At 43.7% G+C, this 27481-nt stretch overlaps 1 protein-coding gene across 1 annotated transcript in view; it reads left to right on the top strand.

Moving 5' to 3' along the window:
* Positions 1-15459: 15459 nt before the first annotated feature.
* USP46 (ubiquitin specific peptidase 46) overlaps positions 15460-27481 on the top strand; it is a 67315-nt gene continuing 55293 nt past the window's right edge. Inside the window, exon 1 of the mRNA XM_021670369.2 lies at positions 15460-15566. Within this exon, the coding sequence (XP_021526044.1) occupies positions 15531-15566 (36 nt within the window). The 5' untranslated portion in view covers positions 15460-15530. The remainder of the gene's footprint in view (positions 15567-27481) is intronic.

Genomic DNA, 27481 nt, shown 5'->3' with positions numbered 1-27481 from the left:
CTCAGCCTCCTAAGTGGAGGCTAATTTTAAATTTTTTTTGTAGAGACGAAGATTTGAGGAATGTTTTATATTCTCCTCATACTTAATATTGTCAGACTTTTTAACTTTAGCCTGGCTATGTTGTCAGGGTTGGTTTCAAACTCCTGGCCTCAAGTAATCCTCCTGTCTTAGACTCCTAAAGTGCTGGGATTACAGACATGAGCCACTGTACCCAGCTGCTATTCATTTTTCTATCATTCTTTGTTTCAAGGAGATATTAAATGAGTCCTTCTGCTTAACAGATGGTTTGAACGACCCTGTCACATTCTATGTTGTTATTTTTCTGTTAGTTGGGACATGGACTGATTATCAACACCATCCTAAAAGGAAATAGGATGATACTTATTGCCAAAACTATTTTTATGAGCATTACCAAGTTATAAATGGTTCCTTCTGTTCTGCTATAAAAGGAAACCCAATTGGTTGTTTATTAAAAGACAGCACTTTAAATTAATGCCACAATGAAATACAGTTGTATACTCACCAAAATGGCTGAAGTCAAAAAGGCGGACAATACTAAGTATGAGGAGAATGTGAAACGATCAGAACTCTGATACTCCGCTAGTGGGAATGTTAGTAGGATACCTTAAACCCATTTGGCATTACAAAGTTGAACATACGCACATCCAGCGATTTTACCTAGGTATCTACCAATCAGATATATGTGCATATATACAATATGTACACCAAAGGATACACAGAAGAATGTTCATAGTAGCATTTTTGATAATAGCCTTAAACTAGAAACAAGCCCAAATCCATCAATGTTGAATTTGTAAATAAACTCTAACATCTTTATGTAATAGAATACTACACAGCAATGAAAACTAATGACTACAGCTTTTCTGAGTAACATGGCTGAATGTCATAAACATAATATTAAGCAAAAGAATCCACACACAGGAGTATACACTGCATGATTTTATTTTATATTTGGAATTTATTTATTACTATTATTATTATTTTTAAGATGGAGTCCTGCTCTGTTGCCCAGGCTGGAGTGCAGTGGTGTGATCTCAGCTCACTATAACCTCTGCCTTCCAGGTTCAAAGGATTCTCCTGCCTCAGCCTCCTAAGTAGATGGGATTACAGGTGCCTCCTACCATGCCTGGCTAATTTTTGTATTTTTAGTAGAGATGGGGTTTAACCATGTTGGCCAGGCTGGTCTTGAACTCTTGACCTCAAGTGATCTAATCACCTCAGCCTTCCAAAATGCTGGAATTACAGGCATGAGCCACTGTGCCCAGCCTATATACATATACATATATACATATACATACATACATATATATATATATATATATATATGGAGAGAGAGAGAGAGATGAATTTTGTTTGCTGCCGAGGCCAGACTCAAACATGGGCTCAAGTGTATCCTCCTCCCCCAGCCTCCCAAGTAGCTGAGATTACAGGAGCCCATACTACACCCGCCTCACACCACATGGTTTTAGTTATATAAACAGACACAAACAAAAAACCCAAGCAAAAGTAAGTTATGGTGTTGGAAGTCAGGATAGGGGTTATCCACGGGGAAGAGGGGATAGTGACTGGAAGAGTCAGAGAAGGGTGGGGGTTTAGTGATGCTGAGAAAGTTCTGTTCTTTCAACCTGTCGGGTAATTACACAAGTGTATTTGCTTTGTGACAATTTACTTAAGATTTATGTCCTTTTCTGTATGCCTGTTATGATTTAATTAAAAATATTAAAAACATACAGAAATTATGATGCTTTGTGCTTAGACATAATAATAATAGCTCTTTAAAAAGTTGTAATAACCCATAGGAATCTATAAATTGAAACTCATTTTATCAGTGATTTCTGTCAAATGGTCATAATCACTGTGCCCCTCAAAGATAATTAAGCTATCCCTGAGTTTCCCCGTTTATTTAAAAAGTCCAAATGGCAATGAATACAATGAGAAAATGGAAACATCTACAGTGTTGCATTTTTCAAAGGTTTCAGTTGAACCAGAATTCCATTTAAAAAAAAGCAGAAGACATTTGTGATCATCTGAATCAATTAGTACCCTTGAGACTTTTGAATCCATTTACTGACTTCCTGTAGATCTTGAAAGGTTTAACAATTGAGTATAGAATTTTGCAATGCTCACTTCCTCACAGCCTACCTCTTTTTGGCCACTGGTGACGGTAAGCAATGTCTGGCATTTGCTTAGTGCCTTACCCAGTACAGAGCACCACAGCCGCCACTAGGAGGATGCTATGTCTGTGGCTCTGCCAGTGTAAACCCTAATCTGGCTGTCTATCTAATTTTCCAAGAGGAATGGAAGAGTGAAACCCTCACCCCTGACTGGGGACAAAACTGTACAGCGGGGGCATTTAGAACAGTCTCGCCTTGTTTTCAATGGGCCACATGGTTTACAGCTTTCTAGGAGGACAGGACCAAAGAGAGTTACAGGATGCTGCCCCTCTAAGAGAAGTCTCATGGCAGGTGCTGCCTCAGAATCCTTGCCCTCTCCCCAGGTGGAGGTGGGATTGTCAAAGCAGTGTAGGTGACCCATAGTGAGGGGCTAGGAGGGCATGAGGTATAATCGGGATAGAAAAAATAGTTTTGCCTTTATTGTGAACAGTGTTTGTGGACATGGAAGTAATATAAATGTCCCCAAAGAAATCCTGTTCTTGTATTTATTTATTTATTTATTTTGAGACGGAGTCTTGCTCTGTTGCCCAGGCTGGAGTGCAATGGTGTGATCTCAGCTCACTGCAACCTCCGCTTCCCAGGTTCAAGTGATTCTCCTGCTTCAGGCTCCTGAGTAGTTGGGATTACAGGTGCTCACCACCATGCCCAGCTAATTTTTTGTATTTTTAGCAGAGACGGGGTTTCACCATGTTGGTCAGGCTGGTCTCGAACTCCTGGTCTCATGATCCGCCCTCCTCGGCCTCTCAAACTGCTGGGATTACAGGCATGAGCCGCTGTGCCCAGCCCAGAAATCTTGTTCTAAATAAGGCCAGGTTATATGTGGTATCCAAAGCAACTCTGTCTTCGGTGCTAATGCACCATGTTAGCTTCTGATTAACCCCGGTTCTCGGAAGGCCTCTGAGATTTCCAAGTTATCTATTGTTCCTTGTGTAAGAGCACATACTGACCCTCAGTCCTGCCCTTAGGTCAAATAACCTTGATGTTATAGTACTTCAATTGTCCTACAAATCCCTTCTGAGCCACTCCTTTCCCTGTAGTATTTAAGCCCTGGGTCGTAGGGGTAATGGTGGGGAATCCACCATTTTGCCTCATGCCACCTGAGACACACACAAAGCTACTGTTTGTAAATACCCATTAAATGTTTCTTTCTAAGAAACTGCATTCGTCAGCCTCTTTCTTCACCGTCTTAGCTGCCTCAGACTTTGGGGTAGGTTTGCATAGACCTGCTCACTGCGGAACTGTGTACAACTTATCGTATACTAGAGTCTATGCTTAGTATTCTTCCAATCTTATCCTCGTTCATTCATAACCTCATTCAACAATTATTTATTAAACCCTACTAGTTGCCTGCTGTTCCGAGGGACTGAGCAGTGAGCAAGGCAGTGCGAACTCCTTGTGGGTAGTGAAGGAGAAGATATTTCTGTCTACGTAGAAGATGGAGGGCATCTCGGATTAATTTCCTCAACCTAGTGGAAGGACTTCCCCCTTTCTAAAGCTTCCTGGCTCTTGATCTGCCCTATCCCCCACTCCTTCTAATAACTTCCTCCATCAAGTCCCTGTTCATGAGCCCCTCACCTTTTGATGACAAACATACTCAAGGTTTTTCACTTGAACTATTTTGATAAAAGGAAGAAATAAATCAACAAACCTATTTATTCTCTTGCCTCCCGCAAGCTGCTGCCTGAGATCTCTCTTTATGGCTAAACCTCTCTAGGAAGTCTCATTTCTACGGAAGCTCCTTGGCTTCAACTTCCTCACCATGCACTTACCTTCTAAATGCCATCCTCCCATACACTCAAGGGCTCTCAGCTCCATGTAATTCAGACCGGAATGCGAAGAAGAGAGAGAACCACCAGAAAAAGCAGGGTGGTGAGTATGCTGCTTCTGATCAAGTGAGTCAAGCATTTCAGGTAAAATCATTCATTACCTGCTGAGTATCTGAGAACCACCTGTGCAGTGCCTAGCACTGTGCTAGGCAGTTTTTTTTGTTTGTTTTCTTTTTTCTTTTTTTTTTTTTTTTTGAGAGGAAGTTTTGCTCTTGTTGCTCAGGCTGGAGTGCAGTGGCACAATTTCAGCTCACTGCAACCTCCGCCTCCCAGCTTCAAACGATTCTCTTGCTTCAGCCTCCCAAGTAACTGGGATTACAGGCAGCTGCCACATTCCCGGCTAATTTTTTGTATTTTTAGAAGAAACAGAGTTTCACCATGTTGGCCATGCTGTTCTTGAACTCCTGACCTCAGGTGATCCACCTGCCTTGACCTCCCAAAGTGCTGGGATTACAGGTGTGAGCCACGTCACCCAGGCTGGCAGTTTCGATTTTTAAAGAATTACAAAAAGTGACTTTTGATGAAAACTTACTGATGAAGATAAGGCTGAGAAGACTTCCTATGGAAGTAAAGTTTGAACTGAATTTTGAGGAACCAGTCGACTTGAAACAAAAGGAAGATAATGGGAGGAATTGTGAGCCTGTAGGCTTAGAAGCATGAAGTGAGTGCTGTCTTTGGCTTAAAAGTTGGAAGAGGCAGGGAAGAGCCAGATCAGAAGGGGCCTTTGCAGACCAGGCAGAGAACCACCCACTCAAGGCATTTTTGAGGACTCCAATTGTCTACCACCTGTCTCTCATTTCCTTCACAGCCAAACATCTTTAGAGTCTGTCTTTTCATATGCTTTCCACTGCTCAATCCATTCCCATATGTATTATCTCCCAACCATCCCACCCAGGCTACCCTTGATAGAAGTCAGAGAACTCTTAGTAATACGCTCTGCTGAGATAATACTCACCAGACTGGGAAAATTAGTTAAGTTCTCAGCTTCAGTTTTCTCTTCTCTGCAATGGGTATTTAAAAAAAAATGTCTTTTTTAGAAATGGAGTCTCACTCTGGTTATCCAGTCATCAAGGCTGGAGTGCAGTGGTATGTTCATAGCTCACTACAGCCTCTAACTCATGGGCTTAAGCAATCCTCCAGCCTCAGTCTCCTGAGTAGCTAGGACTATAGGTGTATGCCACCATGACTGGCTATGTTTTTTTTTTTTTTTGAGGTGGAGTTTTGCTCTTGTTTTCCAGGCTGAAGACTGGAGTGCAGTGGCACAATTTTGGCTCACTGCAACCTCTGCCTCCTGGGTTCAAGTGATTCTTTTGTCTCAGCCTCCTGAGTAGCCGGGATTACAGGTGCACACCACCATGCCTAGCTAATTTTTTGTATTTTTAGTAAAGACGGGGTTTCACCATGTTGGCCAGGCTGGTCTCGAACTCCCGACCTCGGGTGACCCGCCCTCCTCGGCCTCCCAAAGTGCTGGGATTACAGGCGTGAGCTGCTGTGCCAGCCTTATTTTTTATTTGTTAAGATACAGAGTCTTGCTATCCAGGCTGGCCTTGAACTCCTGGCCCCAAGAGATCCTTGCAAAAGGGTAATATTTAATATTACCTCCTTCACAGGTTCATCAAAAGGATTAAATGCATCTTAAAGTCTTGTTCAAGAAGTGATCATTGTTAATATTATCTTCCTTGATCACTTGGCTATATTTGATACATTTGACTGCTTCCTCCATCTTGAAATACTCTCTGGCTTTTGTGATGTTGTGTGTTAATTTTGATTTTCTTTTTTTAAAAAGTTGATTTATTTAGTTTTAGAAACAGGGTCTTGCTCTGTCTCCCAGGTTGGAGTGCAGCGGTATAAGCATAGCTCACTATAGCCTGAAACTCCTGAGCTCAAGCAATCCTCTGTCCTCAGCCTCTTGAGTAACTAGATCTACAGGCAAATGCCACCATTGTAGAGATGGGCATTTCTCACTATGTTGCCCAGGCTGGTATTGAATTCCTGGCCTCAAGTGATTTCTCCTGTCTCAGCACCTCAAGATGCTGGGATTATAGGTATGAACCAATGTGCCTGGCCAATTTGGTTTTTTTCTCTGCCACTTTGGAATTTCTCTTTTGGTTTTCATTAGCTACTCTTTATCCACCTGTTCTCTGCATGGTGGAGCTCTTCATGACTACATGCTTGTCTATATCTCATTTGGCACACTCTGGGCATTTCAATCCATAATTGCATGTCCTCCATTATCTTCTATATATCAATCACTCTTAGATTTATTTCTACAGTTCAGACTTTTCTTCTGAGCCCTACACTTGTACAGTGATACAATGATTCAGGTGTTCCATGGTTGTCTGTAAGTCGACACTTCCGAACCAAACTCACTTCTCCCTCATTACCTCACCTGAAACTTCTCCTTCAGCAAAACAAAACAGAAAACCCAAAATGACGTTTCTCTTCATTTCAGTCAGAAATCTCAGAAATCTGGAACTGACCCTTGTCCTTCATCCCAGTCAATCACAAATTCAGCTGACTACCTCCAAAAAAGTGTTGTATGTCCATCTCTCTTTTTCCACTGCTACTCCCCTAAATTCAGACTATCAACAACTCTGGGCCTCTCTCACCACAGATTTCTAACTGGCCTCACCAAGGAAAATGTTGCTATCTTTTAACCTTCTTTTCCCAGATTGTAGCTAACTAGAGTAATCCATTCTTTCAGTTAATTAAAAGGTATTACCAAATAAAAATCTAATCATGTTCCAACTCAACTTAAAAATCCTTCAATGGCATTTCACTTGGCAGTTCAAAATATGCCAATTGTTTCAAAGGCTTAAACAACTTTTTCTTTTTTTTTTTTTTTTGAGATGGAGTCTCACTCTGTCACCAGGCTGAAGTGCAGTGGCACAGTCTCAGCAGCTCACTGCAACCTCCGATTCCCAGGTTCAAGTGATTCTCCTGCCTCAGCCTCCCAAGTAGCTGGAACTACAGTTGTGTGCCACCACACCCGGCTAATTTTTTTGTATTTTTAATAGAGATGGGGTTTCACCATGTCAGCCAGGATGGTCTTGATCTCCTGATCTTGTGATCTGCCTGCCTCGGCATCCCATTTTTTTTTTTTTTTTAATAGAGATGGTGTCTCACTATGTCAGCTAGGCTGAACCCAAACTTCTAGGCTCAAGTGATTCTCTCGTCACAGCCTCCCAAGTACATGGGACTATAGACATGTGCCACCCTGCCTGGCTAACTTAGGGAATCTTAACCACCCATAAATACACCCATGGTTTTAGATGAAGTTTCTGTTGTAGGAATTCTAATTTGATACTCAAGCCACAGTTATCTTATCTTTATACTAATAGCACACAGAAAGTAGCAAAGATATGAATTAAGAATGCCAATGAATGCTGCATTAGAAATTGAGTTATGTAAGCATCAGTTTCACCTTCTTTTATCCCAGAATCACAAGTGCCTCACACAGTGTCTGGCACAGAATATGTCTTTAATAAATATTTATTGGATACATGGTGATTAAAGAAAAGGGCTGTCAAAAAGTTCTGCACAGAATGGAAATATAATTTGCAGAAATCAATTTGGTAATCAAACTCAAGTCTACAGCCAGAAAAATACTTTTCCATACCAGACAGCCAGTGTTTGCATATCAAGTGAGTGGCAATAGCCCATTTGGCAGTGAGGGGAAAAGAGGAAAGGAATTAATGTGCCAGGCACAGTGCTTAAGGCTGGATAAGATTTTTACTTTTTAATGCACAAGACAAGATTCCTTCCTTCCAGAAGCTTCTAGAGCACTTAAGAGGCAACTGTCCAAATATTCAGTATTCAATTAGCTACTTCTTTCTTTCTTTTCTTTCCTTCCTTCCTTTCCTTTCCTTCTTTTTTCTTTCTTTCTCTTTTTCCCTCTCTCTTTTTCCCTCCCTCCCTTTCTTCCTCCCTTCCTCCCTTCCTGATATAGGGTCTTTGCAACCTCACCTCCTGGCCTCAGGCAATCCTCCCACCTCAGCCTCTAGAGTATCTGGGACTACAGGCATGCACCAACGCACCCAGCTAATTTTTGTTCCTGTTTGTTTTTTGTTTGGTAGAGATGAGGTTTTGCCATGCTGCCTAGTCTGGTCTCAAACTCCTGGCCTTAGGTGAACTGCCTGACTCAGCCTCCCAAAGTGCTAGTGTTAAAGGTATCAACCACCACACCCAGACTGTACTTTCCTTTTTATTTAGTTATTAGAGGCAGAGTATTGCTTTGTTGCCCAAGGCTGGAGTGCAGTGGCATGATCATGGCTCACTACAGCCTCAAACTCCCAGGTTCAAGCAGTCCTCCAACCTCAGCCTCCCAAATAGTTAGGAGTACAGGCACATACCACCATTTCCAGCTAATTTAAAAAATTTTTCTGTAGAGACAGGGTCTTGCTATGTTGTCCAGGCTGGTCTTGAACTCCTGGCCACAAGCAATCCTCCTGCCTCAGCCTCCTAAAGTGCTAGGGTTACAGGAATGAGCCGCCATCCCTGGCTGCCCTCTTTTTTTTTTTTTTTTTTTTGAGACAGGGTCTCACTTTGTCACCTAAGTTGGAATGCAGGGGCACAATTATGCCTCACTGTAGATTTGACCTTCTGGGCTCAAGTGATTCTCCCACTTCAGCCTCTTTAGTAGCTGGGACCACAGGCACACACCACCACATCCAACAAGTTACTTTCTTTTTTGTAGAGATAGGGTTTTGAGATGCTGCTCAGGCTGGTCTCAAACTCCTAAGCTCAAACAATCCACCTGCTTTGGCCTCCCAAAAAGCTGGAATTACAAGTGTGAGCCACCACGCCCAGCCTGGCCTTTTTCTTTGTGTAAAATGGTGATCAAAAGACATCTATTTCTTCATGTCTGATGGGGGGTGGGATACAAACATCAAATAATTCCATGTACAATAATAATAGCTATCACTCATACAGTGGCTAGTATATGCCAGGCATGTTCTTTGTACTTTACATAAATTAACAAAATCACACTCTGAGGGGGTACTCTTAGTAGCTTACCTCATAAATAAGGACATTGACGTACAGAGAGGTTGAGAAGCTTGCCCAAGGTCATATAGCTCGTCCAGGTAGTCTGACACCAGGGTCTACATTTGAACCATCCACTCCACTGCCTTCAAGCAGTGTTCTTCAGCATGAATATATTTACAAATATAAGTGCCATGAAGGGAAGGCAGGTGGTGCTATAAGAACATATAACAAGGGCATCCCACCTGTAGCAGGGGACATCTAGAGGTTGAGTGGTTGTCACCTAAGCAAAAAGAGGGAGGAGGACAGAGATGGACACAGAACCAGTCACAGCTGAAGGGTAAGTATGGAACCATTAGCCACCTGGATGCAGGAATTCATTGGTGGGCTGGGGAGAGCAGTATGTGTGGGAAGCTATCTGGGAAGGTCTCAAGGAAGAGGCAAATCTGAAGGAGGCAAACTGTGAACCCTCTAAACTGGTTTAGAGAGCAGCAATACAGTTTGGATATTTGTCCCCCAGGTATTCTCCAACACTGGAGGTGAGACATAGTGGGAGGTGTTTGAGTCATGGGGGTAAATCCCTTCTGCATGGCTTGGTGTCCTTTTCTCACTTTATTAGTTACCATGAGATCTAATTGCTAAAAAAAAAAAAAAAGAGAGAGAGAGAGAGAATTCTCCCTCCCCTCTCTCTTGCTCCCTCTCTCACTCCCTCTCTCGCCATATGGCACACCTGCTCTCCCTGTGCCTTTTGCCACGAGCTAAAGCTTCTTGCAGCCTCACCGGAAGCTGGGCAGATGCTGGTGCCATGCTTGTATAACCTGCAGAACTATGAGCCAAATAAACCTCTTTTCTTTATAAATTACCGAGTCTCAGGTATTCCTTTATAGCAATGCAAAATGGATTAAACACAGGCAAAGAAGAGAGGAAAAGGAAACATTGAAAATTCAGATTGAGCCTAATGAATTTCAGGGACAGGAAGATGCTGATACATCAGGATTCCTTCAACTGTAACTAGTAGACATCCAGTTTGAACTGGCGAAGGAAAATGAAGACCATACTGGCTTGAGTTACTAAAAAGCTGAGGATTTAGATCTGGTAACATGTGGATAAATGAAGTCTTAGGACTGCTTTCATTTCTTAGCTCCATTTTCCAATGTTGGCTTCATTCTCAGGTAGTGAAAAGATGGCAGCTCTAGATGAGTATCTTATCAACTTAGCAAACTCAGGAAGGGGAGCATTTCTTTCCCACAAGTACCAGGGCTAAATCTCATTGGCTTGGCACATATTACATCCTCTTTGTTGAACCAGTCACTCTGGCGGGGTCATGAGGTGCTGTCATTGGCCAAGCCTGGGTCATGTGCCTTCCTCTGGCTGCAGGGGGCTAAGTTAACCACATGTGAACCCTATGTCTGAGTGTGGGAGATGGCAAGTTCCCCAGAGTAGAAGCTAGGAGTTCTTACTTAAAGGAGAATGGTTGCTGGTCAGGCAAAGACAGAATTCTACCACAAGTGATTGGCTGGAGCAGTGCTCCCCAAACTTTTTGGAGAGTCTGATTTATTAGGTCTGGGATGGGAACTGAAAGTCTGTACTTCTGACAACTTCCTGGTGATGCCAATGCTGTTGGTCCATGAACCATACTTTGTGTAGCAAGAGACACATTACCTCCCTTAAACTGGTTTAGGCTATTGTATTAGGCCATTCTTACATTGCCATAAAGAAATATCTGAGACTAGGTAATTTATAAAGAAAAGAGGTTTAATTGGCTCATGGTTCTGCAGGCTGTACAGGCAGCATGGCACTGGCATCTGTTCGGGTTCTGAGGAGGCCTCACAAAGCTTCCAATCATGGTGGAAGGCAAAGGGGGAGCAAGTGTCTCATATCACGGAGCAGGAGCAAGAGAGACAGAGTCGGGGGGAGGTGCCACACACTTTTAAATGACTACATCTCAGGAGAACTCACTCACTATCATGAAGATAGCATTAAGCTATGAGGAATCCACCTGCATGTTCCAAACACATCATACCAGGCCCCATCTCCAGCACTGGGGATTATAATTCAACATGAGATTTGGGCTGGGTCAAATATCCGAACTATACCATTCCACCCTGTCCCCTCCAAATCTCATGTCCTTCTCACATTGCAAACTACTATCAAGCCTTTCCAAATAGGCCCCCGAAATCTTAACTCATTCTAGCATTAACTCAAAAGTCCGAAGTCTCATGAGACAAGGAAAGCCCCTTTCACCTATAAGCCTGTAAAATAAAAAACAAGTTGTTTACTTCCAAGATACAATGAGGGTATAGGCATTGGGTAAATGTTCCCATTCCAAAAGGAGGAAATTGGCCAGAAGAAAGAGGCTACAGGCCCCACACAGGTCCAAAACCCAGGAGGGATGTCACTAAATCTTAAAGTTCCAAAATAATCTTCTTTGACACCATGTCCCACATCCATGCCACACTGGTACAAGGGGTGGGCTCCCAAGGCCTTGGGTAGTCCTGCCCTAATGGCTTTGCAGGGTGAAGACTCCAAGGCTGCCCTCATGACCTGCAGTTGAGTGCCTGAGGCTTTTCCAGGTGCAGGATACAAGCTGCTGATGGATTTATCAGCCTTGGGTCTGAAGGGTAGTGGCCTACTTTCTATACTTCCACTAGGCAGTACCCCAGCAGTGACCCTGTTGGAGCCTCCAATCCCACATTTCCCCTCTGTACCGCCCTAGTAGAGGTTCTTTGTAAGGGCTCTGCCCCTGTTACAGGCTTCTGCCTGGACAAACAGACTTTTCCATATATCCTCTGAAATCTAGGCAGAGGCTGCCAAGAATCTACCACTCTTGCACTTTGTGTGCCTGCAGGCTTAACACCACATGAAAACTACCAAGGTAGTTTTGTTTTTTTTAATCATGCAAATATCTCTGGCAAATAATTTCTCTACAGCCTGCTTGAATTCCTCTCTCCAGAAAGCTTTTTCTTTCTCTTCCACATGGCCAGGCTGCAAATTTTCCAAACTTTTTTGCTCTGCTTCCCTTTTAAATATAAGTTCTATCTTTTGTCTTTGCTCCCACATCTGAGCATAGGTTGTTAGGAGCAGCCACACCATTTCTTGAACACTTTGCTGCTTAGACATTTTTTCTGCCAGGTATCCTAAATCACCACTCTCAAGTTCAAACTTCCACAGATTCCTAGGGCATGTACAGAATTCAGCCAAGCTCTTTGCTACGGCATAATCTTTGCTCTAGTTCCCGGTAAGTTCCTGATTTCCATCTGAGACCTCAGCAGCCTGGACTTCGCTGTCCACATCATTATCAGGATTTTGGTTTGAAGTCCAGGTAATTTATAAAGCAAGGAGGTTCATGGTACTACAGGCTATATAGGAAGCATGGCACCAGCATATGCTTCTGACAAGGTCTAATGAAGCTTCTGATCATGATGGAAGGCAAAGGGGAAGCAGACATCTCATATGGCAGAGTAGGAGCAAGAGAGATTGGGGAGGAGAGGTGCCACACACTTTTAGATGACTAGGTCTCGGGAGAACTCACTCATTATTGTGAAGACAGCACCAAGCCATGAGGGATCCTTCTCCATGTTCCAAACACTTTCCACCAGGCCCTGCCTCCAGAATTGGGGATTCCAGCTTAACATGAGATTTGGGTGGTGACAGATATCCAAACTCTATCAGCCATTTAGTGCCACCCTCTAACCCATCCTTCCATCTTCTTGCTTTTCCCAGTCCTAACTATACCTGCATATCAGCTTATCTCAAAGTTCTCTCATTAGCCTGTCAATATTTTTAAGGTTTTTACCTCTTATCATCCCTGAATAATGTTTCCTCAATGAGTGAAGCTAAGGTTATGATTATTCTTCTTCAACCCAAGAATTTTCAAATTTAGACCTGTGAATATCACACTTGTGGAAGTGTAAAATATATTTAATCATTTATGAGTCAGACAAGGTCTGCCATGTTCAATTGATTTGTTTTATACGTAATTCACTGGCTGAGTTTCAATCTGGATGTCTATATTGAACGTTTCAGTTTTAGGATATACACCATTAAAAGGTATGCAAAAGATCGTTTTAACTTGCTGATAGAGCACTCAGTAATCAGATGCTGTTCAATTTCCATTATGTTGATGGTGTTTTCAATCCTGTGGACCTTGCAATCCACGTGCCAAAGCTGGCAGAAATACTGAACTCTTGTTATAAAATTTTTTTTTTTTGTTTGTTTTTTTGAGACAGAGTTTCGCTCATTACCCAGGCTGGAGCGCAATGGCGTGATCTCGGCTCACCGCAACCTCCGCCTCCTGGGTTCAGGCAATTCTCCTGCCTCAGCCTCCTGAGTAGCTGGGATTACAGGCACGTGCCACCATGCCCAGCTAATTTTTTGTATTAGTAGAGACGGGGTTTCACCATGTTGACCAGGATGGTCTTGATCTCTTGACCTCGTGATCCACCTGCCTCAGCCTCCCAAAGTGCTGGGATTACAGGCTTGAGCCACCGCGCCCGGCCTGTTATAAAATTTTCATATCATTTAAAGCTTTGGATTAATGCCTTTATAGTGGAACTTCTGTGAAATTGAGTCCTGAGATCTGAGTTTTAGACTTGAGGTTGCTCCTGAACTTGAGACGTTAATCCTCAAATCTTTAAAGTTGTCTGGGCCTCCGAGCTGGGAGGGGTCATAGCTCGGTTGTTCTCTTCTCTTCCTCTCCCAGAGTGCTCAGCCCAGGTTACCACACCAGCTTCATCTGTAACATTTCGGAAAGGCATCTGGGCAGGATACTTGATCCTCTAAGCCTTAAGTTACTGATCTACAAAAAAGGAGGTAATAGCATCTACCACCTGATAGTTATGGTGGCGATTAAAGATCATGAACGTAAAGACTGGGCACAGTGGTTCACACCTGTTGTCCCAGTGTGAAGGCCAAGGTGGGACGATCACTTGAGCCCAGGAGTTTGAGATCAGCCTGGGCAACCTAGTGACATCCTGTCTCTTAAAAAACAAAGAGAGGGAGAGAGAGAGAAAAGAAAATCAGTCATGACTTACAATGGAAGAAATTATCATCAGGATGTATTTGGAAATAAGATTTAGGTTTAAAGACTTAAGCGGGAATATTATGTCTTACATCGACTAGAAAGCACAGTGACATGACTCCCAAAACCTTCAGTCATCGTCTGTCTTCGATTTCCTCCCCAGATCCTAGGGATATTAGCAGTCAATGGTTCTCAAATCTTTACTCTTGGTTAGATAAAAGGATAAAAGCTATTTTCAATTAATTTTTCTTTTGATTCAATTTGTCATTAAAATATATTGATCCAAGAATTTATCACGCATCTCACTTGCACTTCTCCTTTGAAAGCATCGAATTGCAACCTTGTACGTGTAACTGTTTCACACATTCAGAAAGGGGCCCCTTCAATTCGCGTGAACCTATTTGCTAAGTGGTGGACAGACTCGCGCTTTGAGCCCGTAGCCGTGACCTTTAATGCGGGAAACGTGCACAATCCCATACAGCGCCCATCGCAACACTAGGGGCTGGGTGCCCCTGAGAGGGGTATGCCCGACTTGAAGATGCGGAAAAGTTTTGTTTTCGTTCTTTCCGCTCCTTGAACAGTCCTTAGTGCTTGCGGGTAACCGGGACGTCTCCTTTGGACTCGCTAATGTCACAAACCGCCCGAGCGCGCCGCTGCTGGCCTCCGCCCAGACCCGGATTCCTCTCCCCTCCCGGCGCCCTCTCCCGGGCGCCCGGCCCGCGGCTGGCGAGGGCTCTCTGACCGCTCCAGTGTCCTCGCCCCATTTTACTCCTTGGGTCCCCGCCGGTGCCATCTGGTTGGAACTCAGAGGCGGAACTAAAAGTTGGACGTCGCCACCCCTACCCCTCGCCAAAAAATAAACACCGGGGGCTGCCGAGGGGCGCGGCGGGAAGAAGGAAACGAGGAAAAAGCGAGGACGGAAGGCGGCCCCGCGTTCGCCCCGGCCTGCACCGCCCGTCTCCCCCTCCCCACCCCACGCCCCGCGGCGTCCCCGGCTCCCCGACGGCAACGAGGACCGAGGAGGGCCGCTGCCTCCGCGTCGGGGTCGGCCAGGGGGACCTGCGGGGTGCGGCTGCCGCAGCGGCGCGCTTCGGAGCCTGGCCCGGCGTTTCCGTCCGAATAGAGAGGCAGGGAATCCAAAGGAAAAGCAGGAGGCCAGGCCCGGGCGGCGTGGCGGGGGCCTGGGGAACCCGGCCCGGAGCGCTAGGAGCGGCCGGCGCGGACTCACGCAGCTCGCCCGAGCCGCCCCTCCTCCCGGCGCCGCCGGCCGCGGCCCAGGCTCCCCCGCTCCGCCACTCCCCGCCCCTCCGCGCTCCCTCCCCGCCCTCCCCGCGCCGCCGCCGCCTCCTCCTCCCGGCCTCCCTCTCCCAGCCAAACTGAAAGCCGGACCCCAGGCCGCCGCGCCGCCGCGCCGCCGCCCGGCCTCCCCGCCAGCGCGCCACCATGGGCAGTCCCGGTTTCCCCTTGTAAAGATGGCGGTGAGGGATCGCTGCAACCTTTAGACTAATGACTGTCCGAAACATCGCCTCCATCTGTAATATGGTGAGTGCCAAGCCGCCTCGGGGTCGCGCCCGACACGCTGCGAGGCAAAGAAAGGGAAGCCGGAGCCGCACACGCGCCTGGCGGCGGGGGCGGCGGGGGCGGCGGGGTCCGCGCAGCCAGAAGTTCCCTGCCCCTGGGCTGGGCGCGCGGCCGCAGCTCCCGGAGCAGCCGGGGAGGGTCCCCGAGCCCCCCGAGCCCCCCGCGCCCCCCGCGCCCGCCTCAGCCCCGGGACCTCGGAGCCCGCCAGGCGATCCCGGGGCCGCGCTGCTGGGCCCCCGCCCTCGGGTTGCGGTGGAAGTGGCATGAGGGGAGGGGAGCGACCCAACCTGGATGTCCCCGGGGAGGGGGTGGGGGACAAGCCGGAGGTGGGGGCACCCATCTTCTTCTTGCGGTCAAGACAGCCTTGTTGGACTCCCAGACTGCCCTCATCTCATTCTGAGTTCAGTCCTTTAGAGGTGTTTAAAATTCACTTTGCAACAGCAGTTGTGTATCTGGAGAAATTGGAAATGTAATAAAGCTGTAAAAAAAAGTGCAGAATTGTGGCTAGAGAAGTGAACTTCAACCTGGTTTGAAAAAGTAACGTGATTTGCTCCGAATGCCTCAGTTTCTTCATCTGTGAAAGAGGGATAAGGCTCTGTAGCAGTAATATTTGCAGGCCTTAAGGGTGGGGCCGGCTGTGGGCTTGGAGGAGGTCTCCAGGGTTATCCTGTCTGATCCGCTGTAGACCTAGCGTAGGCTGGTGGGCATGGATACAGCGAGGGGCATCACTGGGTTCTGATGCAGTCCGGACCCATGACGTGCTGGTCACTTTAATTTGAGGTTCCCCCATTGCTTTCCCATTTTCTGTAGGAACAGCCTCCAGCCCTTGGGTCCCCAGGGTGGACCCTGCTGGCACCTCCACTTGTCATCCCCACTTGGGGAACTCAGATTGGGAGTAAGGCATTGCTGTCCTGTGCAGAGTGAGATGATGTGTGCTTTGCCTCCATTCTTCAGACTGCAGTGCCCCCCCAGCCCCCTCCCACGCGCACCCCTGGAGGCAACACGTGCTCTTATAGTGCCAGTTTGAGGAAAACCTCTCTTGAAGCTAGTGATGCTGGCCTCTAAAGGGAATCCAAGGAGGCTTGATGGAGAAGCCTTGGTGTAAGGTGATCTGGCTGCCCTTCCCCCATCACATAGCTTTTTAAATCTTCTGTCCCACATTCTGTTGCAAGATCAACACATGGCAAAGGAGCATTCAGGAGCCTTGTGTTAGCTCAGAGGTGGAATTGAGACCCTCTGGCTTCAGCTTTCAGCACAGTGGGACGTGCCACTGCCACGGCCAGCAGAGCAAATGCTGGGGCCTCTCAGAGTGATATCTGCACAGATATTGGTGCAGGGCGATTCCAAACGGGGAGTGGATCCTGGAGCCTTTCTGTTTTTTTCTTTTTTTCCTTTCTCTTTGAGGAGACAGGTTTCAGTTTTTCCTTTCTTTTCGAGGAGACAGATTTCCTCTTCTTCCTGTGGCGGGGCTGCTTGGGAAGAGGTGATGCCTTCTGTTTCTCTCTCCTAAGACCAGCTCCTGAGGGAACTGTGAATCTGGAGCAGCTTGAATACTCTTTCATGTCTGCTGGGGTGGCCACATGCCTAAGGGTACTTCAGGGTAGTGAGGCTCGTTCCAGCCCTTGGTGGTGTTCTTGTCCTGCTTGTGTGTGGTTACACCTCTCTGTGTAGAAGCAGGCTGGAAACTTGAGAGCTAGCATGTCCCAAGAGGAAGCCAGGCTCCAGCTTTTATTCCTTCCCCTCCCCCTCAGTGCAGCTGGGGCTTTCTGGCACACCTGGGCTGAATGTCACAGTGTGTTTCAGTGAAACTCAGCCAGGCAGACGGGGTGTGGGGAGGACCTGAGAGGAGCAGGCCAATACCGCCCTGAGGGTTAATATCTCAGGTGGAGACCTAAAAAGGTACCAGATTTAGGACCATCACCCACACGAAGTGAGGCACCAGTAATTCATAAGGAGTCTGATGTTCTTATTTAGACGCTGTGTCTAAAGAGAGTGACAAAGAGTTTGGGTTCTAATGTCAGACTTCCTGAGTTCAGGGCCTGGTTCCTTTTTTTTTTTTTTGACAGGATCTCACAATGTCACCCAGGCTGGAGTGCAGTGACATGAACATGGCGGCTCACTGCAGCCTCCAACTCCCAAGCTCAAGCAATTCTCCCACCTCCACCTTCAGAGTAGCTGGGACTACAGGCACGTGCCACTATGCCTGGCTAATTTTTAAATTTTTTGTTAAGACTGGATCTCCCTATGTTACCCAGGCTGATCTCTTATTCCTGGGCTCAACGGGTCCTCCCACCTCAGCCTCCCGAAGCACCTAATTACTGCTGTGAGCCACCATGCCTGGCAGGTCCTCGCTTGTTGGCTTTGTGTCCTTGAACAAGTTGCCAGGTCTTAGACTTTCCTTATCTACAAAAGGAGATGTTAATATTGTTGTACTACTTGGGCACAGGGCCTGGTACATGGCTGGAACTCAGTGAGTGTCATTGTCAGCATCATCTTTCTCATTGTTATGTCATCTACCAGGTGTTTAAGGAACAGTGGAGATTATGCCATTTCAGACCTGGTAGAAGCAACCATTCATATAAACACCTCCCATGTATAGGAAGGCTGGAGTGGGAATCCTTAACCCCGCCCCCTGCTCAGGTCACCCCTGCCCCTCCCAGTCTTCCTTCTCAGAGGAGAAGGCCAGGTATAAGGAAACTGCTGTCTTTCACTGGATCAGACATAAATTTCATTGGACCTCTCTTTAGATTCTTCACTCAATAATGAATTGTTTCCAGGTAGGTGTCTTACGGGTCACTCCTCACTGCTTAGCTCCTCTGTGGGCCTCTTACTGACTCTTCCCACCCCTAAGTTCAGTTGGTCCCAGCTGGTTTGCGTAACCTATTTTGAACAGGCTGATATGTGCCCAGAAAGGATGTTAGAAGATACCATTTTTCTGGGTGATAGGAAAAAACCAAAATCTATCATTGAAAAGTGGATTTGTTTCCTCCACCAGATGAGAAGTGACCCAGCAGAGCAGAAACCAAACTTGTAGCAGATACTTTGTGTGATTGAGAACAAAACGTCCCTTCTTTTCCCCATACTTCTTGCGCCAGTTTTAGATATAGGAAACTTGGAAAATATCTTCATTCCTCCACTTACCCACCCACTTGCTGAAATTTTACTGTCCATTAGAAGTTTGGTAGTAGTTTCCATTTGTTTTAATTTTTCTTCTGTGTGAATTCCTGCCATGGTAATTCTTGATCAACTTGCTCAGGGCAGGTCAGCTTGGCCACATGGCAGTGTCTGGTTCAGAGATAGTAAAGCTTGTTTGGCTGGTGTGTTGTAATTTTCATAGTGCACTAGCTGCTACCAAGCATGAGGAAATGTCTTCTGTTGATAATCCTCTGATTTTTTTTCAGATCAATGAATTTAACTTTGTATATATTTTTATGGCCCTCCAAATGGAAGGTTTTTGTTTTTGGGTTTTTATAAGTTTCCTGTTTGAAGAGCTTAAGGAATTTTCTAAAAAGGAAGCATTTGTTAGAAGAAACCAAATGTGACATACCAACACAATGCAAATTGGTCCAGATCATCTGACCTTATTTCATTTGTTAATAGTGCTGTAAGATGTACCTCTGAGAAAATGCCATGTATCAAATAGATTATGAGTTTCATTCCAGTAAATGGCCATCTGTTGAGGACCTGCTATGTTAGTGTTGGCACAGACTATACTCAGGTGCTTAATAAATGAATGAGGTGGGTCCCTGTCCCCAAGGGGCTCAGCTGTTCCTTATCTTGTTGGCATAACATTGGTAAAGATGAAACAATTTCAATACAGTGTGATAATCAGCACAGATAGAGGCTGAACAAACTCCCAGCAGCTGTACAGTGGAAACACAACAGGACATTTCAGAATATATTCTTCTTTGACCAAAATTGGATACACTTTCTACTTCTGGCTTTTATTTTATATGAGGACATGATTATAGTCAGTGTGAGTTAGAATTGGAAGCTGCACCATTGGGTGTCTCTCTAGTTAAGCATGAATCTAAGGTGCTTTTGGGCAAATTGTTGTATTTCCAGGGACCTTAGTTTTTCTCATCTTGTAAAACTGATTTTCTTTTTTTGGTCGTGAAAAACTTCTTAGTAGAATTTCTTAAAGTCTTTATGAAAATCTGTACCTCTTAATTGGTTAGCCACCACTTCATTACCTAACAACCTTGTTTAAAACTGCATTAAACTTAACAGATATTATCATTTTAGCATCTGTAGAACAGCCTCGGGATAATTTTTGACATCAGTTTGAGTGCCAGATTTGAGTTATTTTAAATAAATGAAGTAGGCTGGGCATGGTGGCTCACTGGTAATACCAATACTTTGGGAGGCCAAGGCAAACAGGATTATTTGAGCCCAGGAGTTCAAGATCAGCCTGGGCCACAGAGTGAGATCCATCTCTACCAAAAGCAAGCAAACAAACAATAAACTCATGTGAATAAAAACATATACATGTAAATAAATGAAGTTATCTTGAAATAAAGGGAAAGTAAACATTAAAATTTTGAAACAAAACTAGAGAATTTTTATAGTTTTATCTTGATAAGTCAACTACGTACCTGAGGCAAGTATTTTGAAAATGGTTGGAAACAATTTTTTAAATTATTAAAAAATATGTCAGTCTTGTGATTTGGGGGAACAGATATCTTGCCTTTTCCTCTGTTACTGTGATTCATGCTTTTCATTCTCAAAGATAGTTGGCAACTGTAAGTTTAGTTAATGTATCAGCTAGGCGTAAAGTCATGTGAGGGTATACTCTGATAGTTGTTGGAGTTAGAAAATACAGTCTAAGGTGAGGTGGGTTAATGTTTAAAGAAAAGAAATTCTGTTTTTCTCGCCCCACTGGTCTCATATGCAGGGGTTTATGTTAGGTTGGGACCTGACAATAAGGGCTTCGGATATTTCTGTTTTTCTTGGAATCCTCAGAGAAAACAAAATTGAATGTCAGTATTTAGTTAGAGTGAAAAATTATAATATCTTTTTTGAATAGCAACTTTATGTGCTTCAGTTCACTTATACCATAAAACCTATTTATTTAGTTTTCACTAAGTGGAATTTTGGTATGTTTGGATGATAATCAAAAGGCATTTTCAATTTTGATTCTCTTAGCTATTAAGAGAAATTTCTCTAGCTCAGATGTCTCTTTTCCTCTTCTCCTGGTCTTTCTAATTAGTGTGAATGGATTGGGGTTCCATGATGGTATTAAATTCTGTAGTATAATCAGAAAGGTATTTGATAATCCCCTATCTCTATCTCTAGCCTACCCATGAAACCACCCAAAGCTAACTAACTGGAAGAGATGTAAAAGATGGTGTCTTTTAGTCTCGTTAACTTTTATGGTCCAATTATTGTAATGTAGCTTCTTATAACCTTCAGTTGTGGTGGAACCAAATGCTGGTCTAAGGGTTTGAAAGGCCTTGCTGGTCTTTAAGAGAAAAGGCCACTCAAAAATGAACCAGCAAAATCTTTCTTTTTTTTTGAGATGAAGTTTTGCTCTTGTTGCCCAGGCTGGAGTCCGATGGCCAAATCTTGGCCCACTGCAACCTCTGCCTCCTGGGTTCAAGTGATTGTGCCTCAGCCTCTCGAGTAGCTGGGATTTCAGGTGCCTGCCACCATGCCTGGCTAATTTTGTATTCTTAGTAGAGATGGGGTTTCACCATGTTGGCCAGGCTGGTCTCGAACTCCTGACCTCAGGTGATCTGCCTGCCTCAGCCTCTCAACGTGCTGGGATTACAGGTGTGACTCACTGTGCTAGGTCGCAAAAACATTCTTGAGACAAACTTTGTATTAACAACCAACCCCAACAGTAAAGGGTTTTTGGAATATTTCTGTACTGGGACTATGGCTTAGAGTTCGGGGGTTGTCGTCAGTGCTGTACGTGGAAGTTTTCCATAATTCTGAGAATGATTCTTCGCTATGGATAGTTTTATGATTATGGTGGTGAGACTCTATGGTCCCCAAAGCTTCACTTTACACCCATAGGGACAGCCTTCCTTTTCTTCCTCAAGTTCCGATGCCACTTTCAGAACTCTCCAGTACTTTAAAATTAGCTCAGACTTTGGCTTCTTTTCTGAGTGATGGTGAATTTTAGACATACAGAAAGGTATGTAGAATAATAGAGTGAACACTTGTGTGCTTCCCCCCCAGTGAAGAAATAAAATATTGCATATATATTTAAAACCACCTATGAGCCCTTCCTGATCTCATTGCCCCCCACACAGAGTGACCACTCTTCTACATTTGATGTTTATTGTGTGTTTTTTATATTTTTACTAGATTTGTATGCATTCATAAACTAGATATAGTGTATTTTTTCATGTTTCAAATGTGCTTTATAATACTAAGCATTCTTCTCAGTTTGCTTTTACTTAAATTGTGATTTTGCTATTTATCCGTTAAGAGACATACAATCCTAGTTTATTTTAACTGCTGTATAATATTTCATTATATAAATGTGCTACAACACATTCATTCATTTTAATGTTATAAGCCCTTAGGTTTACAAATTTGTGTGTGTGCTGTTTTAGTGCAACGAACAGTTGTTAACTCTCCCTGTGTGTAGTATACACAGTTGACAGTTTCTCTGTGGTGTAAACCTGGAAGGGAATTGGTGGGTCAAAGGAATTTGATCCTCTTCTTTAATAAGTTGCCAGATTGCCCTCCAAAGAAGTTGTACCAATTTACATTCCAACCAAGCAGCCTTTGGGGGTTCTAGTTGCTTCACATGTTTGCAGATATTTGATATTGATAGACTTGATGTTTTGCCAATCTGATGGGTGTGAAATTGTGTCTTTGTGGTTTAAAATTTGCACTTTTCCTGTTTGCTAAGGGAGGTTGAATATCTTTTCATGTGTTTGTTATGCTGGTTTGTTTTCAACTTGGAGGCTTGGGAGCAGTTTTCCAGGGCTTGAAAGTCAGCATTGTAGTTTTGATTTTGTCTGAAAACAGGGACGATGAAGAAGGGACAATGAGGAGGAAAATCAAGGAGACCAAAGCAAAAGTCATGAAAGGTAGGGATGGATTGGAAGATGCAGGTGAAAAAAATGATGGCAAAATAATCACTGTGGAGGGGTGAAAACTAGTAACAAAAAGATAATAGAGTGGCATTGAGAAGGTACCTCGAGTTTTGAGAGTAAATTTGGGAGACCTTCCTGTGCCAGCCGGGCCTGGTTCAAGACACATTTGCTGTGTTTAACTGAAATTCGCTTTAGTGAAAATCATGTCTGGGGCCTGTTCTGGTGAGAACAGCAGCAAGGCTGGACTTGCGGAGTTTCCTGTTTACCCAGTTGCTTTTTGAAGTTCTTTTAGAAAGGCAATGTGAAATGATGGTCGTCATCCTAAAATACATTTCTTTGTCCTTCAGATTAGGCACACAGTGCAGGAAAATTTTTATCCGGATCTGCTTGAATATATACTGGTAGAATTACTGTCTCAACTTTTTAGGAAGTATTCTCTACACTTCGTTTTAATTTTCAGAGTATGATGAATATTACCTCACTAAACAAAGAAATGTATGGTTTTTAGGTTCTTTGGTGTATCAAAGAATTGTACCCACACGTGCATTCTCTTATTAAAAATTTAGACTCAGGGGTTCAACACCCAGAGAATTTGATTAAGTAGGTCTTAGGTAGAGTGCTGGAATCTGCATTTTAAATTAGCGTTCCCTCCTTCTTCCCACTCCCTCCACATTCTTACAAGTGAGCTGAGGACTGTGCTTGGAGAAGTATTGCTTCCCTTGAGTAATAACCTTAGCCTCTTAGAAAATATTGCTCATAGAAATTACCTGCCATGTGAAAGTTTCTTTAAAATGAATGTAGCCGGGTACGGTGGCTCACGCCTGTAATCCCAGCACTTTGGGAGGCCGAGGTGGGCGGATCACGAGGTCAAGAGATTGAGACCATCCTGGCCAACATGGTGAAACCCTGTCTCTACTAAAAATACAAAAAAAATTAGCTGGGCATGGTGGCACACGCCTGTGGTCCCAGCTACTCGGGAGGCTGAGGAAGAAGAAGCGCTTGAACCCAGGAGGCGGAGGTTGCAGTGAGCTGAGATTGCGCCACTGCACTCCAGCCTGGTGACAGAGCAAGACTCCGTCTCAAAAAATATAAATAAATAAAATGAATGTAAAATTATTTAAGCTTACTAACTTCACAAGCTATAGATTGTTGCCATTCTGTAGATCTATTTCTTGATATTAAATAGTCAAGTTTTTATTGGTTTTCAGAACAGAGATTTTCAGCACTGGCTTTATATCACATCACCTGTGAAGCTTTTAAAAGAAACTTTAAAAATAATAATTAAATCACAAAACATTAACACACAAAAAAGTATGAAAAAAATAATGTTGTATATGTTTACCTACCTTTCAGATTTAACAGATATTAAAATGTAGCCATATTTGGTTACTTTTATTTTTAGACGCATTACCTTAAAAATAGCACTAACCACCCCTATCTCTTTCCTCTCTCGTCCTCCCAGAGCAAACTGTTTTCCTGAAGTTGGTATGGTGTTTACCAAACATGTCTTATACTTTACTTCCTATTTATGAATCCATAAGCAATGGATTGCAATGTTTGTGTGTGGATAAAACCATGTAGCCTTTTGCAACTGTCTTTCTTCACTTACCAAGTGTATTTGGATTATGTCAACACATAGAGATTGAGTTTATTCATTTTGACTGCTCTGTAACAGGATTCTTTGACTTAACAGTGGTTTACTTATTCATTCTCTTATTTAGGGGCAGTTTGATGGTTTCCAAAATATTCTTTCTGAAAACAGTGCTTCAATGAATGTTCTTGTTTCTCTCTTCTTTGTTCAGGTGCCTTCATTTCTTTAGGGTATAATCCTGGAAGTCAGTATGCTGCTTTTAGGATGTGCTAGGTGTGTCATATTGCTCTCCAAAGTGGTTCCACCAATTGGAGCTTTTTTAACATTCGGTCTCTAGGGTCCCAGTCTCAAGTGTTTCTGACAGGATGTAGATGTAGGTAGTCTGGAGTGAATTTTAGGCACCTGTGTGTGTGTGTGTTTGTGTGTGTATGTGTATTGTATTATAAGTGCCACAGTTGATTCCGATGAGCATCCAAGGTTGAGAAACCACCATGTTAGACTGGCAACACTGTGAGGGCAGGAACTATATTTATTTGTATTATTCACTGTTGATTTCCCAGCTGTTAGCACAGTGCCTAGCACATATGTGATTGATACTTAAAAAATAAATATTGATAAATGATTGAAGAGATGTAATTTGGTAGAATGGAAGAATTAAATAAAGCAGTGTGCCTCTAATTTTATTATGCATAGGTGTTAGCTGAGGCTCTAGTTAAAATGCAGGTTTGGATTCAGCAGGTCTGGGGTCGGGTGGAGATTCTGCATTTCTAACAAGCTCTCTGGTAATATAGATAATGCAGGTTTCGGGAACATTTTTAGAGCAGCAAGACTTTGGGAAAAACAAAACAACTTTTATTTTCCATGTAGTTGTAAAGTGGAGGAGTTTGGAATTCAGAATCCTGTTTGGTAAATCTCAGAGCTTATTTCTTTATCCTTTTATAACAAAGGTAGTCAAAGAAATACCTTCTTTAAAGCTTTTCAGGGAGCATCAGAAGAGATCCTGCCCATGGAAGCACTTTGTGAGTTGTGATGCCCTCATGAATGTTAGTTTTCATAATTATTCTTATTCTTTTAGTGAATCATTATTTTCCTTCTGTTAGCTCAAAGTGCAAAGCTGTTGGTATTTCAGGATCCAGTGAAATTCTATTTCCATTTTGACCCACTATCAACATTTAGTGGGGCACTTTGGGAGGAGTGACATTGGGGAAGGAAGTTGGCAAAAGCAGAGGACAAATTCACCACGTGGTTTGGTTCTGACTATGGATGCTGTGTTGGTGAGGGTCCCCGTCTCCCTGTTTCTGTGGTATAGGGAGAAACGGGGGCAGAGAGAGGCCCACAAGACTCTTCTAATCAGCTCAGCACTGTAGCAGGTGACAGGACAGTAGGAGACTCTCTAATTGGGTTCCCAAGTCAGATAACTTTTCAAAGCAAAAAAATAATGCTCAGAGTAATTATAAAATATTAATTGATTTACATGTATAATCTGAGCTATTCAGGGCAAGCTAGAGGTAGGTCACTCTAAGATTAAGCCACCACAGGACAGTCCCATTTAAATGCAAGGTTTCAGGAGGCTTTGGTAACTGGGTTTCCCTGCCTTATGAATCAGAGGGGTAATATGGTAAGGGAGAGAAAGCAAATATAAATAAATAAATAAAGTAACGTTCAGAATGAATGTGTATTGTATGGTTGGTGGGTGTGGGTGGATAACCTATTATTTCCAAGCTTTTCTTACTCTAGAGAAAAACTGGGATACATCCAGTTTCTTAGGTCAGTGATGCTCAAATGTCACTTTGCTATCATTCTTCATGGTTTTCACTACATCTGTGTATCACTTGAACTTATTTACTTAGTAGTTTTATTTAAATCGGTTCACCTTGTTTTAATTTGACCTCATTCTAAAACATCTGCAAAATGTTAGATTTGATGAGCTAGTTTTATGCTTTTCTAATACCTATCAAAAACATTATCGCTACAGTTAAAACTGTTCATACTGGTGCCACCCAAGAGTAACTCCCTTCCCTCCAGGATTTATGGCGCATAGTTTGGGTGACATTGGCTCAGATGTGGCTCAAATAACTGGCTCTTGAGGAGCACCATTTGTTGAACTGCTTTGTAAATGATGGGTCTGAGCATTGAGCTTACTTAGGAGGCAGGTGAGCACCTGGCTGAGATCTGGTTGGACTTTCTACACCACTGTTGATTGGGTGTGAGAGCTTGATGTTCTCTGCCCTTGTAAAGACACACTTCTTATCCATAGCCTGTGGGTGATGAGAGAACTTACCTCCCTGGGTCATTGGGGGGCTTAACCGGAGTCATTGATGTCTAGTGTTTAGCCTGGTGCTTGGCTATTGCATTACCACTTTCTTCAGTTCCCTTGTTGTTTCCATTAGTGAAAGAGTCCACCAAACACTGTAGTAGAAAGAGCCCTGAGCTAGGACTCAGAAATCCTGGGCTCTGATTACTTTCTAGCTTTAGTGATGTTGGGCAGGTCACTGAGGCCTCTCTGGGGCTATAAAATAAAAACCACTCCTGTTGGTGAGCAGTGGTGAAAAGATGAGCATTTGTGTTATTAACTAGCTATGGCTTTCAGTCAAGGAGAACCAGGGAAGGGCTGCAGGACAAAGGGAGGAAGAAGCTATGATTTCTGACCAAAATGCCATTGGAAGACACAGTGGTGGTGGTGTGTGGCCAAGCTTTTGTTGTCACTAGTCAAGATACAGTGTTTTTCCTTTTTCTGAGAATGAGGGCACATCTGTGTAGTAAAAGATATGTCATCTTTGAATGAGCTTATACCACACTCTTTTGTGTCGTTTGGCACACACAGGTTTTCCTGAGAAATACATGAAGTAGCTAAGAGCAGTTTATTTTCTAAATTTTTAAGTAAAGTGTCTGAATAAGTATTATGAGTTCATGTGGCAGAAATTTCAAAATGTGCACAAGGTTATATGTAGAAAATAGACCCACTGTCCAATTCTTACCTCTGGCATCTATCAATATTTATAGTTTTTTATGCTTGCATTTAGAGTTATATGCATATACAAGGAAATGTGTTTATATTTCTCTCCTAGTTTTTAAAAACACAGAGTACATAGAGTATACCCTGATCTGTCCTCATCTGCTCCTTGCTGTTTGTGTCTTGTAGGAAGGTCCGTGGGAAGAGAGTCCTCATTCTTTTTTTATGGCTGCAGAGTATCCAGTTGCTTGAGTGTATTGAATTCACTGAACCAGGTCCT

This window comes from Aotus nancymaae, unplaced genomic scaffold (assembly GCF_030222135.1).
Source record: "Aotus nancymaae isolate 86718 unplaced genomic scaffold, 86718_ANA_hifiasm-v0.15.2.pri h1tg000006l, whole genome shotgun sequence".
Classification (NCBI taxonomy): Eukaryota; Metazoa; Chordata; class Mammalia; order Primates; family Aotidae; genus Aotus; species Aotus nancymaae.
This window is presented reverse-complemented; position numbering and strand designations above follow the sequence as displayed.